Below are 15,112 nucleotides of genomic sequence, written 5' to 3'. Positions count from 1 at the left end.
ATAAAAAAATAGCAGACAAGGTCCTCGACAAAAGCACTCTTCACAGGTGCATTCGCGCCTTTTAATATAGGTAATAGTTATACTGTATTCTTGTACCAAACGAAAATAGAAACACAAGAAACATAAACCATCTTTGAGTTAACAATGGACTACTACCTGGTATTGTTGCTGATACTTCCTTTTGTGTGGGCATTCATTCGTGTTGTCTCCTCCAATCTATCAAACCAGACTCTCCCTCCAGGGCCTCACCCTTTTCCAATCATTGGTAACATCTTGGAACTTGGCAAATTACCCCACCAAGCATTTGCCAAGCTCTCCAAAACTTATGGTCCCTTAATGACTCTCAAGCTTGGGAGCATAACCACCATAGTCATTTCCTCTCCAAATATGGCCAAAGAAGTACTTCAGAAAAATGACCAAGCTTTCTCTAGCCGAACCGTCCCAAATATGGCCCATGTATTCGACCATCACAAAGTTTCAATTGGTTGGACTCCCGCAAATTCTCAATGGAGGAACCTTAGGAAAGCTTGTTCTACCCAAATATTTGCTCCACAGCGTCTTGATGCCACAGAGGCCCTTCGATTAGCAAAGGTACAAGAACTACTTGACCATGTTAACCAAAGTTGCAAAAGTGGTGCACCCATTGATATTGGTCTCGTAGTATTCACAACAGTCCTTAATTCCATATCAAACACACTTTTCTCTATTGACTTGGCCCAATATGACTCAAATTTGTCCCAAGAGTTCAGGGACCTTGTGTGTGGTCTAGCCAAAGAAGCAGGAAGGCCAAATATTGCTGATTACTTCCCAGCACTTCGTATGATTGACCCGCAAGGTGTACGCAGAAGGACAAGGAATTATTACTCCAAATTGTTGGGGATTTTTGAAGGAATCATCAATCAACGACTCCAATTAAGAGCTTCATCAAAGGGTTCTAAAGCAAGCAACGATACACTAGATTTACTGCTCAATCTCATTGAAGAAGATAATTCAGAAATAAGCCTCCTCGATATCAAACATTTGCTTCTGGTAATTGACTACCTCTTTAAAACTTTGCTTCAAAGAAAATGTCTGAAAAAAAAAATTTTACTTTAAAAATATAATATTTAATAGTAGGCTCAAAGAAGTTTTCTGATAAATAATTTTGAGTTTTGTGAATATAAACTTTGTTCTCAGTGGAATGTTGTTTTAAGTCCTAACAACTTTTGCTTTTAAAGAGGTATATATTTTGATTTTGAGATATGTAAAAAAGATATATGAATTGAGAGTTGAGACAAGGAATCACTTAATTTCACGAGACCTGTTTCAACTTTTTGTGTTTCTTTTTTCTTTTTCTTTTTTCTTTTCTCTGTAAATTATGAATTTTATTTAAAGAATTAATAAAAAAAATTTCATTCATTCAGGAAATGAGTAAAATATTTCTTGGCTTCTTATTATTGTGACAATGTAGTAGCTCCTCATCGTAATCGATAGTTTGAAGTCAACATATATCATCGTAATTTTGACAATTACATAAATACATTTATGATCCCCATTTAGCCATAACCATATTTTGATTTGTAATACACATGTATATGATCACAATTTTAGAACGTTAATCGGTGCAACTTGTGCAACTATCATCAGAATGATAAAGTCTGTTATTTATGTTTTCAAACAATTTCACATATTTGGGAATTTCATAGAACATTTAAAGCAAGAATGAATGTTAATCACTCTATATGACCAGTTTTCCATCCTCATATAGTTTCAACAACTTAATTCCTAGTTAAGAGCTTTGTTAGTTTGTGGGCCTTAAACTTTAGCACCAATAGTAACGTTAAGGGCACAACACTTTTTTTTTATAATTTTCGATATTATTTGTTGTGATTAAAATAAACCAAGCCATAATCTTAAGCAACTTAGCTCTCACACTTCTTTGTTGCAGGACTTATTTCATGCAGGAATCGCCACAACGTCAGGCACAGTGGAGTGGGCAATGGCAATGTTATTACAAAACCCAGAAAAAATGACAAAAGCCCGAGTTGAGCTTGAAGAAGTCCTAGGCAAGGCTGGGCATATTCAAGAATTGGACATATCAAAGTTCAATTATCTTCAAGCTATAGTGAAAGAAACCTTAAGATTGCACCCATCAGCGCCATTTCTACTACCCCATAAGGTTATGATAGACGTAGAAATATGTGGCTTCATTGTGCCCAAAAATGCACAAATACTAATAAATGTGTGGGCAATGGGACGAGACTTTAGCATATGGCCAAACTCAAATTTATTTATGCCTGAAAGGTTTTTAGAGCATGCAATTGAGCTTAAGGGCCAAGATTTTGAACTGATTCCCTTTGGAGCTGGAAGAAGGATATGTCCTGGATTGCCATTAGCTAACCGAATGGTGCCCTTGATCTTGGCTTCTCTTGTTCACCACTTTGCTTGGAAGCTTCCTGATGAGATGAAGCCAGAAGACATGGACTTGGGTGAGACGTTTGGGCTTACTTTGCATAAGGCAGAGCCCCTCCAAGCTATCCCCATTAGATCCTTGTAACTTCGATGTTTGTTATTTGTGCAACAATATATGTGAATATTTTTGTGTGTTTAATCGAAAATTATTATATACTAAAATTAATTCAATATATGTGATACTATCAAATTTTTATTTAAAACCCAAAAATTATAAGATACTAAAATTAATTCAAAATACATAATAAGACTTCTTTTAACAATTTTGATGTGGGGAGATGAACACGAGCTTGGGTTGAGAGCCAAAGGCCCAACAAATCATTTCTTAAAAGATGGGTTCGGCCCAAAGATATGGATATAAATGAAAAGGCCTTGGGAATAAAAGATAACTCCCCGAAGTGGATCCTGTGGAGGACTAGGTGGACTTCCATCACTAAGGTCCATTATCGAGGTGATAAGTAGAGCCTTTCCTATAGCAGATACACAAGGAACCACGGGTGACCAGTTTCCCTCTAGACCGAGTTGCCACCCTCCATTAAACTCACCTCGAGAAACGCTATGAAAAGATAAGGACCATTGGAGTAGTCACTTCTGCATTAATGAGATGTTTTCACCTAATCTCTGCCACATTAATTGCTAATTAATTGGCCTGCACAATGAAAACAGCCCCAAAAGTCCTTATTCATAATATAATCAAGATCCCCTACAATTACTATGTAAACACCAAATTTCACTAAAATATAAACAACTCTTATTGGATGTGTTGAAATTTAAGATGGAAAGAAAATGAAAGAGAGAGAGAGAGAGAACATAAAGGAATTATGTGATTCGGCTTAACAATCTACGTCTATAGGATAAAGTATTTGGTTGCTACATCTTTTCTATTATAAGTGTGATTTGTTACGATAAACTTTAATCATGGTATAATTTTTTATTTATTTTTTCTGAGAAGAAAATCATGGTATAAATAGGGACTATAGTAATAGGATTTGCCCTAGATTGGATTATACAATATAATTGGAATACTTGGACCTAATAAATCTCATAAAGAAAATACGATTATACCTTTAATTAAACAATTTATTAGATTCCATCAACAGCCAAAACTTCGCCAGCAAATTCCAAATTTCTAATAAAAACAAAATAGGCTCTTAAACCAATGGCTGATTTTATATCCGAACCTTGGTTTAATCCACAAACAATTTGAGGCACCCCCCTAGCTTTCTTCTTCTGGAATCTGGATGAACATCCACAACTTTCTAGTGCCCCACACAAGAGATACAAACCAACTTTGAGTTAACCGTGGACTACTACCTAGTATTTTTGCTGATACTTCCCTTTGTGTGGGCATCAATTCGTGTGCTGAACTTCAAACTAGCAAGCCAGACTCTCCCCCCAGGCCCCAAGCCTTTTTCAATCATTGGAAACATCTTGCAACTTAGCAACTTACCCCACCGGGCTCTTGCAAAGCTCTCCAAAACATATGGACCCTTGATGACTCTCAAGCTTGGGAGCATAACAACAATAGTCATTTCCTCTCCAAACTTAGCTAAAGAAGCACTCCAAAAAAATGACCAAGCTTTCTCAAGCCGACGCATCCCAGATAAGGCACATGTATTTGACCGCCATAAATTTTCAATGCGGTGGTTACCCACAAATTCGAAATGGAAGAACCTTAGGAAAGCTTGTGCTACCCAAAGATTTGCTGCACAACGTCTTCATGCCACACAAGGCCTTCGACATAGAAAGGAACAAGAATTAATTGACCATGTTAACCGAAGTTGCAAAAGTGGTGCACCCATTGATATTGGTCGAGTAGTACTGTTCACAAGAATCACAATAGTTCTTAATTCAATATCAAACACTTTTTCCTCTATGGACTTGGCCCAATATGAATCTAATTTGTCCCAAGAGTTCCGGGACATAGTGTACGGTGTTGCCAAAGAAGGTGGAAGGCCAAATATTGCAGACTATTTTCTAGCACTTCGTGTGATTGATCCCGAAGGTGTTCGCAAAAGGACAAGGATTTTTTACACAAAAATATTTGGGATTCTTGATGGTATCATCAAGCAACGACTACAATTAAGAGCTTCATCAAAGGGTTCTAAAGCAAGCAACGATGTATTAGATTTACTTTTCAGTCTCCTTGAAGAAGATAATTCAAAGATAAGCCTCCTTGATATCAAAAATTTGCTTATGGTAATCGACTACCTCTTTAAAACTTTGGTTGAAAGAAAATATCTGAAAAATCAATTATTCCTAATACTATTATTTAGTCCTTGCATGTGATGTATTTCTCTCAACAAGAAAAAAAATACTCTGTGATGTATCATGTATTTGATTCAAGTCTCATCTCTTCCTCCTTCATTATTTATCTATAACAAAAATATTAATATTTAATACTGCCAGGTGAATAATTTTGAATTTTTTGAATATAAACTTGTTCTGAGTACGTAGAATATTATTTAAATTCATTATAATGGATCAAGAACTTCTGCTCCTACAGGCGATATATAATTTTCGATTTTGAGACATGGATTTACTTAAAAAAAAAAAAAAAAGGGTCTTTGATAAGACGGATTAATTTCATGAGACCTGTACCAACTTTTTATTTTTGTTTTTCTTTATTTTTTTAATTTATACATAAATTTATTACTTTCAGGAAATTAGTAAATATTTTCTTGGTTTCTTTGTATTTGTGATTGTGACAATGTACTAGCTCCTCCCCGTTATCGATAGTTTGAAGTCAACATATATCATCATCATTTTGACAATTAAGGAAAGACTTTATGAATTATATGACCCCGATTTCGCCAATTAGGCCATATGTTGATTTCCAATGCACATTTATATTAGTACGTGCAATTCAGAAATATGTGAATTTCACAGAATATTTAAAGCAGGGATGAACGCTAATCAATCTGTATTACCAGTTTTCATCCTCAAATAACTTCAACAAACTTGATGGCTAGTACTCCTTGGGATCTTTGTTAGTTTGTGGGCCTCAACCTTTAGCACCATTGGTAACGTTAAGGACTGAGAATTACTAACATGAATTGTTATGATTTGATTGACGTTATTTTTATCGGGTTCACTACTCATACTATTTGTATCATGCACTGATGACAATAGGCCATAAACTTAGGCAACCAATTCTCATACTCCTTTATTGTAGGACTTGTTTCTAGCAGGGATCGGCACAACATCAAGCACTGTGGAATGGGCAATGACTGTGTTATTACACAACCCGGAAAAAATGGCAATAGCTCGAGATGAGCTTAAAGAAGTCCTAGGCAAGGATGGGCACGTTCAGGAATCAGACATCTCAAAGTTCCATTATCTTAAAACTATAGTGAAAGAAACTTTTGGATTGCACAATCCTTTGTGCCTTTTCTCGTACCCCGTAAGGCTGAAACAAATGTAGCAATGTGTGGCTTCATTGTGCCCAAAAATGCACAAATACTAATAAATGTGTGGCCAATGGGACGAGACTCAAGCGTATGGCAAAATCCAAATGTATTTATTGTTGGAAATAAAACAAAATATTGATGGGCCTTTCCTCAATTACTCTCACAAATATCCACACACTATTTAGTGTGTAGAAAAGACTCACACTCACAAATTAAATAAAGAGAGAGAGAGTGGAGAGGGAAGAGTTAGAACTCTTTAAGGTTTTGTATTTCTCTTCAACTCTTGCTTAGAACTTGACGGATGAATGGGTTTATATAGTACACCATCCAACCTTTAACTCTCACTACACTTATTTTCTAACTCTCACATTCATAAATCTCACACATAACTTCAATAAACTTCCCACTACATTAACTTATGAAACTCACTTATTTATGAAGGATTAATTACAAACAAGTTTAACTTCTAACATTTATGCCCGAAAGGTTTTTAGCGCAAGACATTGACTTTAAAGGCCGAGATTTTGAGCTCATTCCATTTGGAGCTGGAAGAAGGATATGCCCTAGATTGCCATTAGCTAACAGAATGGTGCACTTGATGTTAGCTTCTCTTCTTCCACTTTGCTTGGAAGCTCCCAGATGAGATGAGGCCAGAAGACATGGACATTGGTGAGACGTTTGGGATTACCTTACATAGGGCAGTGCCCCTCCAAGCTATTCCTATAAAATCCTTATAACTTTGATTGTCTGTTCTTAACCAAATATAAATGTGAATTTTTCTGTGTGTTTACCCTAATTTCTCCATTGTTAGGATTTTGCATAAGCATAATAAAGGAAAACAATTATATATCGTGCCCCATTAGTTTGTAATTCTATTATGAGTTCTAGTTAACTCAACTAATAAACTCATTTGTTGTCAGATAAGGTTCGAATTCCACCTACTCGTGCCTAGTAATCTTGCTTTCAAATGGAGAAAATTGTTGGCGTTTATCTTGGCCTTCGTATTTGTCTTTCTTGTCTGTCTAAACTTTTGGACGAGAGACTGCCTCATATGGAATTGGACGTGATAAATTTAAAGATGGCGATAAAATGGAAGAAAAAGTAAAAGGGAGGGAGAAAACACAAAGAGATTACATAATTCAGCTTGAAAGCTTGCATCCATGGGATAAAGTTCTAAGTGGCTACATCTTTTATATTCTTAATTGTATTTACAATAAACTCTAAGCAGGTATAAATAGAGACTACAGCAACATGGTTAGCCCTAGATGGCTTTTGCAATATATAATTGGACCATTCGGAGCATTAGACATACTAAATCAATAGAGCGAATGCGAAAATGATTTTTCAATACAAATGGACCACTTGAAGCATAAAACATACTAAATCACATAAAGCGAATACGAAACCACTTTTACAGGACAATTTGGATCCCTTCAATAGCAAAATCTTCTAATTAAGGGATCACTTAAATTTTTTGTTGAGTCTAACAGGCCAAGAATGTATTGACCCCTTGTGATAAATTAACCAATTAATTAGCCAAGTTAATTAATTAATCCGATTAACATGCAATACGCTTGGTAGCACAAATAAATTACCAACTAAATTAATATGCAGCGAAAAATAAAGTTGACACGGTGATTTGTTTACGAATAGAGAAAATCTCTGAGGCAAAAACTCTATCGGGTGATTTTAAGGTCGAGAATCCATTATTATCACAACAAGCGATTACAAGTAAAGAAATCTCAATATCTTATACCAACCTACAGTTGAACCCTTACCCTAATACACAATTAGACTTGTTTTGCAGTGATAATCTCTCATTTTTAATGCACGGCTCCCAGTATGTGATTAACCAATCTGTAAAGTTGTAATTAACAACTATGTTTTATGTTGGCTTTATTCCATGACAAAAAATGTTATAATTGCTTTAATTTTGTTCCTTGTACTTTGTGGGATTTTACTGTATTAGGTTTAGTATTAAGTTAGTGAAAATAAAGTTTTAAATGAAGAATCAGTGCATTTTCGCGATTGGCTCGCGAGTAGCGAGCAAGAAGGGTTCCCGCGAAAAGGGCACGTGAGAAGCACATGCTGGAAGCTGAAGAGTCGTGCCAGCCTGGAGGATTTCGCGAGTGTCTTGCGGGTAAGGCCTTCTCACTAGATACCCATGAAACTCTCTGCATGGAGGTTTTTTAAATGTGACTTTCTTACCCTTTACCTATACTATATATACTTTTATTACCCACAAATGTGTAAGGAGGCCATTCAGAGATAAAACCCCTAGATAGGTTTTCAACAACACATACACCCATCTTTTAGAGAGAGAGCTACCCATCCTTAGTGAGAAATCATTGTAGCATCTTCTCCTTCTCTCTCCCATTGCCATACCTTGAGAGGAGATATGTACCCACACCCTTTTCAGAGTGTAGAGAGTGTTTTGGAGCTTGGAAAGTTTTGGGGATTTGCCAAACGAAGCCGGTGAGGCTTGGTGGATGCAATCAGGCGTATTGCGGGATCCGGAAAGCTAGAGAAGACACAACTCCGTGAAGTCAGTTGGTAACAGGAGCTTGGAGGGCTCAAGTATATTGGGTAAACTATGCTTAGAGGGTCTTTTGTTATTTGTGTACTCCAACTTTATTCTCTAGTGAATCGATATACCGCTTGGAGGACAGCAGAGAGGTTTTTTGTCGAGTTCTTCAGTTTCTTCTTCGATAACACATCGACGTGTTATCTTGTGTTTGCATCTCTCTTTCATTACTCTTGTGCTTTACTTTTATTGTTTGTTTTTCATGTTTATGCACTAGAGTAGTATTGGTTCATTGTGCACATTTACTCTTGTTTCAGCACTTGGTTTAAGTTAGAGTAAAATCAACCGAGTCGTAATCTTTTAATTTGGGGTCTAAACAAGCTCTTGTGTTTTCACACAAATGTGAGCCTTCAATTGGTATCAGAGCGAGTACACTTGTTATGGTTTCATTACCTAAGTGTGATCCTTGACCCTTTGTGTGTTTTGCTATGGATAGTGTTTTGTATGCTTCTATGGATATTGTTGATTGTAACATGCCATGTGTTTGTGAAAATGCCTTTATGAGTGTTAATTCTCAATATTTTGATGACATGTTACATGAATCCATGTGTGCTGTTGTTGATATTCCAAATGTCAAACTCTTGAAGAAAAAGGTTAAGAAATTTCATAGAATTTGAGCAAGTTCACTAGTGAAAAGGATGAGTTCGTTGCTAAGCTTAATGAATCCAATAAATTGGTTAAAAAGTATAAGAAGCTTGCTGAAAATTCTCTTGAAAAGCTGAAAGAGTTTGAATGTTTGAATATGGACTTGGATGCCAAACTTGTTTTGTCTAACAAACTTGTTGATGATCTAAAATGTGAAAATGAATCTCTTAAAATACATGCCAAGTGTTTGATTACTGAATCGAGTGTTAAAAATGATGAAAATATTTGTTGCAATCATGTTGTGGTACCTGATTTTGTGCCTATTGTGTGTTCTACCTCAAAGGACAAATAGATGTACATTCCTCCACACAAAAGAAATCAAAAAGTGAAGAGAAAGGCTCTTAAGCCAAAGCCTCCGTTTAGGTCTTAATCTAAGGTTTTGGATGGATCTAAGTTTGTTCCAACTTGCCACCATTGCGATGTGATTGGTCACATAAGACCACAATGTCCCAAGTTGAAGAGAGAACAAAATCATGTTGTTAGATCCCCTCCCAAAAAGCCTAGTGGACCTAAATACATTGTTTGTCACCATTATAGTGCCTTTGGTCATCTTAGACCTCATTGCTCTAAGTTTCATGTTCTTAAAAGAATCAAAAGAAAAGAAAAACTTGAGCATTTTAGAAGTTGTGCTTTAAATGCTAAACTGGTTTTAGGAGAAAATGGTAAGTTGTTAAAGAAAGTTTTTGATGTTCTTACATCCTTGTCTATGTGAATCTCCGATTTTCATTCTTCCAACCCTCGTCTCACTTCTCATGAGACACTCATTCCAAACAATCGTTTCGTTTAGATGAGGAAGGATTCCTGTGGTTGAGTTTTTGCTTTTCTAGTCCTTGATCTAATTCTTTCAATCTTTGTAGGATCCCTCATGCATTTTTTTTTTGTATCTTGCATTTATTTGTATCTATTGCTTTTGTTGATCTTACTTTCATGTTATGTTTTTGAGTGTGTTGAAAAATTCAAAAAATCATAAAAATTGAAAAATCTTCAAAAAGTTTAATCACTTGTGTTATGTGTATCACATGTGAGTTTCATCATCCTTAGCAGGTCATGTTTACTTTATGCTTTATAGCATTGTGTCTTTAAGATGTTTTAATCTTTTGTTTGAGCTTCATTTTCTCATTCATCTTGCACCCCTCATCCATCGTTTTTTACCTTGTTCATATCTTCTTTTCTTTCCCTCTTTCCTCTTGATTTATTTGTCTATTCGTGACAAAAAGGGAGAGTGTATACCAGAGAGTATATCGGTGTGTTTCATCATTTCTATATGACTCATATGTACATTTTGAGGGGGAGAAATTTTACCTCATGCACATTCGTAGGGAGAGAAAGCCATAGGGAAGATGCATATACTAAGGGGGAGAACACAACTTTTATGAGAAAACCTTGTTTTGCCTTTTTTTTTTTTTTTTTTTTTTTTTTTTTACTTTATGCTTGTTTTCTCGTTACTTTATGGTGCTTTGAGTTATATTTAGTATCTATGCTTTGTCTCATTGCATCGTGTCTATGTGTTGGAACATACTTGTGCCTTTGTTGGATCTTGTATCCTTAATGCAAATACTTTGGTGTTTTGCATTGGTTTTGTGTTGGACATGCATATATCTTTATGTCTTTGTGCTTTAATGGTTGCATGTTCGGATGATCATTTGCTTTGCTATGTGATCATTGTAGTCATTTCCATATGACTGTCATGTGTATGGTCAAGTTGATCATATGTTTTATATCGTGTTTACTTGATTGTTTTTTACTTGTTACATTATACTTGTCCTTTTATCACTTGATTTACCTTGAGGGTCTAATGTGTTTTGTGCAAGTGTTTCAGGTTACAGGTATATATGTTCCAAGTGCTTCACAGCTTCTAGATTTAGGTGTGAGTGAGCTTTGTCATTGTTCCCAAACTCACATTTAAGTCTAGAGTTTGTTATAGGGTGTTTTGTCATGAAATAGCCAAAGGGAGAGATTGTAAAGTTGTGATTTACAACTATATTTTATGGTGGCTTTATTGTATGACAAAAAGTGTTGTAATTACTTTAATTTTGTTCCTTGTACTTTGTGAGATTTTATTGTATTGGGTTTAGTATTAAGTTGGTGAAGAATCAAGCTTGAAATGAAGAATCAATGCATTTTCGCGATTGGCTTGTGAGTAGCTCGCAAGAAGGGTTCTCGTGAAAAGGGCACGTGAGAAGCACATGTTGGAAGCTGAAGAGTCATGCCAGCCTAAAGGATTTCACGAGTGTCTCGCGAGTAAGGCCTTCCCATGAGATACCCGCGAAACTCTCTACATGGAGGTTTTTTAAGTGTGACTTTCTTATCCTTCACCCATACTATATATACCCTCATTACCAATAAATGTGTAAGGAGGCAATTTAGAGAAAAAAACCCTAGATAGGTTTTCAACAACACACACACCCATCTTTTAGAGAGAGAGCTACCCATCCTTAGTGAGAAATCATTGTAGCCTCTTCTCCTTCCCTCTCCCATTGCCATACCTTGAAAGGAGATTTGTACCTAAACACAACCCACACCATTTTCAGAGTGTAGAGAGTGTTTTGGAGCTTGGGAAACTTTGGAGATTTGCCAAAAGAAGCCGGTGAGGCTTGACAGATGCAATCGAGCGTATTGCGGGATCCGGAAAGCTAGAGAAGACATGACTCCGTGAAATCCGTTAGTAGCAGGAGCTTGAAGGGCTCAAGTACATTAGATAGACTAGGCTTAGAGGGTCTTTTGTTATCCGTGTACTCCAATTTTATTATCTAGTGGATCGATTTACCACTTGGAGGGCGGCGGAGAGGTTTTTCACCGAGTTCTTCGATTTCCTCTTCGATAACACATCGGCCTGTTATCTTGTGTTTGCATCTCTCTTCCCTTACTTCTGTGCTTTACTTTTATTGTTTGTTTTTCATGTTTATGCACTAGAGTAGTATCAGTTCATTGCACACATTTACTCTTGTTTCTGTACTTAGTTTAAGTTAGAGTAAAATTAACCGAGTCGTAATCTTTTAATTTGGGGTCTAAACAAGCTCTTGTGTTTTAACACAAATTCGAGCTTTGACAATCAATGCACGGATCCAAGTATGTGACTAACCACCAACTTGAGAAGGATGTTGGTTGCATAGTTCTTCAATTCATCAACACGATGAAGATCATGAAAATCCTTGGTTACAAAACCCTACAGTGTACAAACGCAGAAGCTTCTTCAAGAGAAAGATGAACTAGAGCAACTTATGTCTCTGGTCACAATTTGCTTGAACAAAACCTTTGCATCAAGTTTCATCTACTTGCATCAATTGAGACGGCCTTTAAAATAATCTTTATATATGTTTAGGGTTGTGAGAAAAGAAAGCCTAAACATATACACATGGATATGCGTGAAATCAGATCTGAAAAACTGATTTTCATAAATCTCAATAGATAGATTATCTATCAAGTAGTTGTTGAGCATCAGGCAAAAGTTTCCTTTTAAACCTTGATAGATACCATCTGTGAAGCTAGCTATCGAGCTTTAAAATCCAAGACTTCTTCACTTAATTCTTAGATCGATTTGCATGACTTTAACACTTGGACTTGAACTTTTGTTCCTTGAAGTATTAAACACATCCTAGATCTACCCAATTATAAGTAAAGTGTGTTTTTTTCAAAGGATTAGCCAATTCTAAATGACATATGTTCTTAACATGATTCATATATGTCCTAATAGAGACTTAAGTCAAGAAAAAAGGCATGAAGGAAGGCAACACAGTAAAGAAGAAACAACAAGAGCTCAATTGCAGTGATGTAAAGCCAGAGCAAAATTTCAGAGTTTATAAGGAAAGAAAGAAAGGGAAGTCAAAATCAAATGGTGGCGTTTTACTTAAGTGACTGGCATGTGAGATTGTTTAAGTGTTGTACAACTGTCAAATATGGATTGCTTAGGAAGTTAGTTTGTTAATAGTTAGTTAGACTTGTTTCTTTCCCTCCTTTCTCTATAGCGTGTATATAAGGTAGAGCCTTAGTGTAAATTAATTAGTTTTTCCCTTTTAATCAATTCAAGTAAAAAAGTTTCTCTCAAATCAGTTTCTAGAATCTTTTCTTTAACATGGTATCAGAGCTTCAATAGCTTAACAATGGCTTCTGCTTCCAACACTGCTTTAGATTCTGAAACCCTTCCCATCAATACTTCGAATACTGCAAATCATAGATCATCCAATCAAGCACCTTCAATGGATAATGTGAATACTACTCCTTCAAGCCCTTATTTCATTCCACCATCAGATGTTGTTCTGGCTTCTCAACCATTAATTGGTCCAGAAAATTAGCTCAGTTGGTCAAGGGCTATGTTTCTATCTCTGAGTGGTAGAAAAAAATTTGGTTTTCTTGATGGTTCAATTCCTACACCCAATCTTTCTCATCCTTTGTACAATGCATGGCACAGAGCAAACACCACGATTCTTTTATGGATGGTAAATTCCTTGAGCAAGGATCTTGCTACTAGTGTCATGTACATTCACACTACAAGGGATTTGTGGATTGATATGCGTGATAGGTTTTCACAACGAAATGTTCCAAGATTCATTGGCATTTAGAAAGAAATTTTGAAGCTTTCACAAGGTTCTTTATCGGTGAGTTCTTATTTCACCGAAATTAAGATTTTGTGGGATGAACTTGTGCATTATCAATCTTTCTCTACTTGTACTTGTGGTTCTCAACAAAATAAACTAAAAACTCAGCATAAGGATCAAGTTTTTCATTTTCTTATGGGACTCAATGACGGTTATTCCACTGTTACTAGTTAAATCTTGATCACTGAGCCACTACCTGCTTCGAACAAAGCCTATTTTTTTATCCTACAAGAAAGAAAACATAGGCAAGTTGGTCAAGCTGATTTGGTCATTGAGCCAACAGCTCTGTATGCTTATAATTCTAATCCTAAGGGGTTTCAAGGTCATCAAGGGTGGAATTAGGGTGTGAATCATGGAGATCAAGGTGTAAAGAAAGGTAATTCAAAGAAGGAGAGGCTTGTGTGCACTTATTTTGGTCTTGTTGGTCATGTAGTTGATAAGTGCTACAAATTGCATGGATATCCTCCAGGCTATAGGCACAAAGGGAAGGCATCTGCTAATCAGGTTTCTAGCAATGGCAATCTTGGAAGTTTCTTTTGCAACAATGGTGGATTTGGGAATTTTACTTCTCAGCCTATGCAAGGTTTTCCCAATCAACCTAATCTGATGCATTGCTCACCACAACCTCATTTGTCCATGCCATAGTCCCAATTCAATGCACCTCAGTGTCCTATCACTCAGAGTCAGTGTGAACAACTCACCAAGCTGCATGGAAGCTAATGCTAATGCATCTTAGACTTCTCACCAAGCTGCATCTGTCTTGTCTCCACTGACCAATGCTATTGCTACTACTAGCACCACCTCTTCCTAGGCTAACTCCATTTTTGTTTCTAGGGATGTGATCTTTTATGAAAATGTTTTTCCTTTTGCATCTAGTCCTCCTTCCTCAAACTTTTCTGATCCTACCACTTATAATTCTACTTCTAATTCTTTTGTTTTCCCTCATTTTGTTTCAGATTTTTCTATTTCTAATTCATCTTTTTTACATGATAGTAGTGTTTCATTCCCTGATTCTGCAGACACTGTTTCTGCAGATCAGATTCTTGATTCTCAATCACATTCTCAATCCCCACATGTTACTCTTGTTATTGTTGATTCTGAGCATGGCCTTGTTCCTATGTCTGTCCTTAAGCCTAATTCTCCTTTGCCCCCAGAAAGTCCTCCAAGATACATAACCCTCCTTGCTACCTAAAAGACTATTCTTGCAAGTCTGCCTCTTCAATACCTGTCTCTTCTAAACCTTCATCTGGCATGCCTTATGACATATTTGCTTGTCTTACTTATTCCAATCTCAGTAAGAACTATAAACAATTTGTCATGGTAGTTGATTCCACCTCACCAAACCCTACTTCCTTCAATGAGGCTGTCCAATTTCCTGATTGGAAAGCTGTTATGGATTAGGAAATTGATGCTCTAGAACTCACTAA

General features: G+C 36.3%; 1 protein-coding gene and 1 pseudogene across 1 annotated transcript; both read left to right on the top strand.

Moving 5' to 3' along the window:
* LOC142633636 (cytochrome P450 76T24-like) lies at positions 1–2,654 on the top strand. Its single transcript, XM_075807876.1, has 2 exons — positions 1–1,029; positions 1,928–2,654. The coding sequence occupies exons 1-2, from the start codon at positions 145–147 to the stop codon at positions 2,534–2,536; spliced, it is 1,494 nt and encodes a 497-aa protein (XP_075663991.1). The 5' UTR covers positions 1–144; the 3' UTR covers positions 2,537–2,654.
* Positions 2,655–2,802: 148 nt separating this feature from the next.
* On the top strand, positions 2,803–6,607 carry LOC142635840 (cytochrome P450 76T24-like; annotated as a pseudogene).
* The last annotated feature ends 8,505 nt before the right edge of the window (positions 6,608–15,112 follow it).

The sequence above is a fragment of the Castanea sativa genome, chromosome 5, assembly GCF_040712315.1.
Source record: "Castanea sativa cultivar Marrone di Chiusa Pesio chromosome 5, ASM4071231v1".
Taxonomy (NCBI): domain Eukaryota; kingdom Viridiplantae; phylum Streptophyta; class Magnoliopsida; order Fagales; family Fagaceae; genus Castanea; species Castanea sativa.
This window is presented reverse-complemented; position numbering and strand designations above follow the sequence as displayed.

Coding starts and splice junctions, on each gene's coding strand:
- LOC142633636 (XM_075807876.1), top strand. CDS start 145: ATGGACTACTACCTGGTATTGTTGCTGATACTTCCTTTTGTGTGGGCA. Junction 1,030..1,927: donor ATATCAAACATTTGCTTCTG/GTAATTGACTAC, acceptor TCTTTGTTGCAG/GACTTATTTCATGCAGGAAT.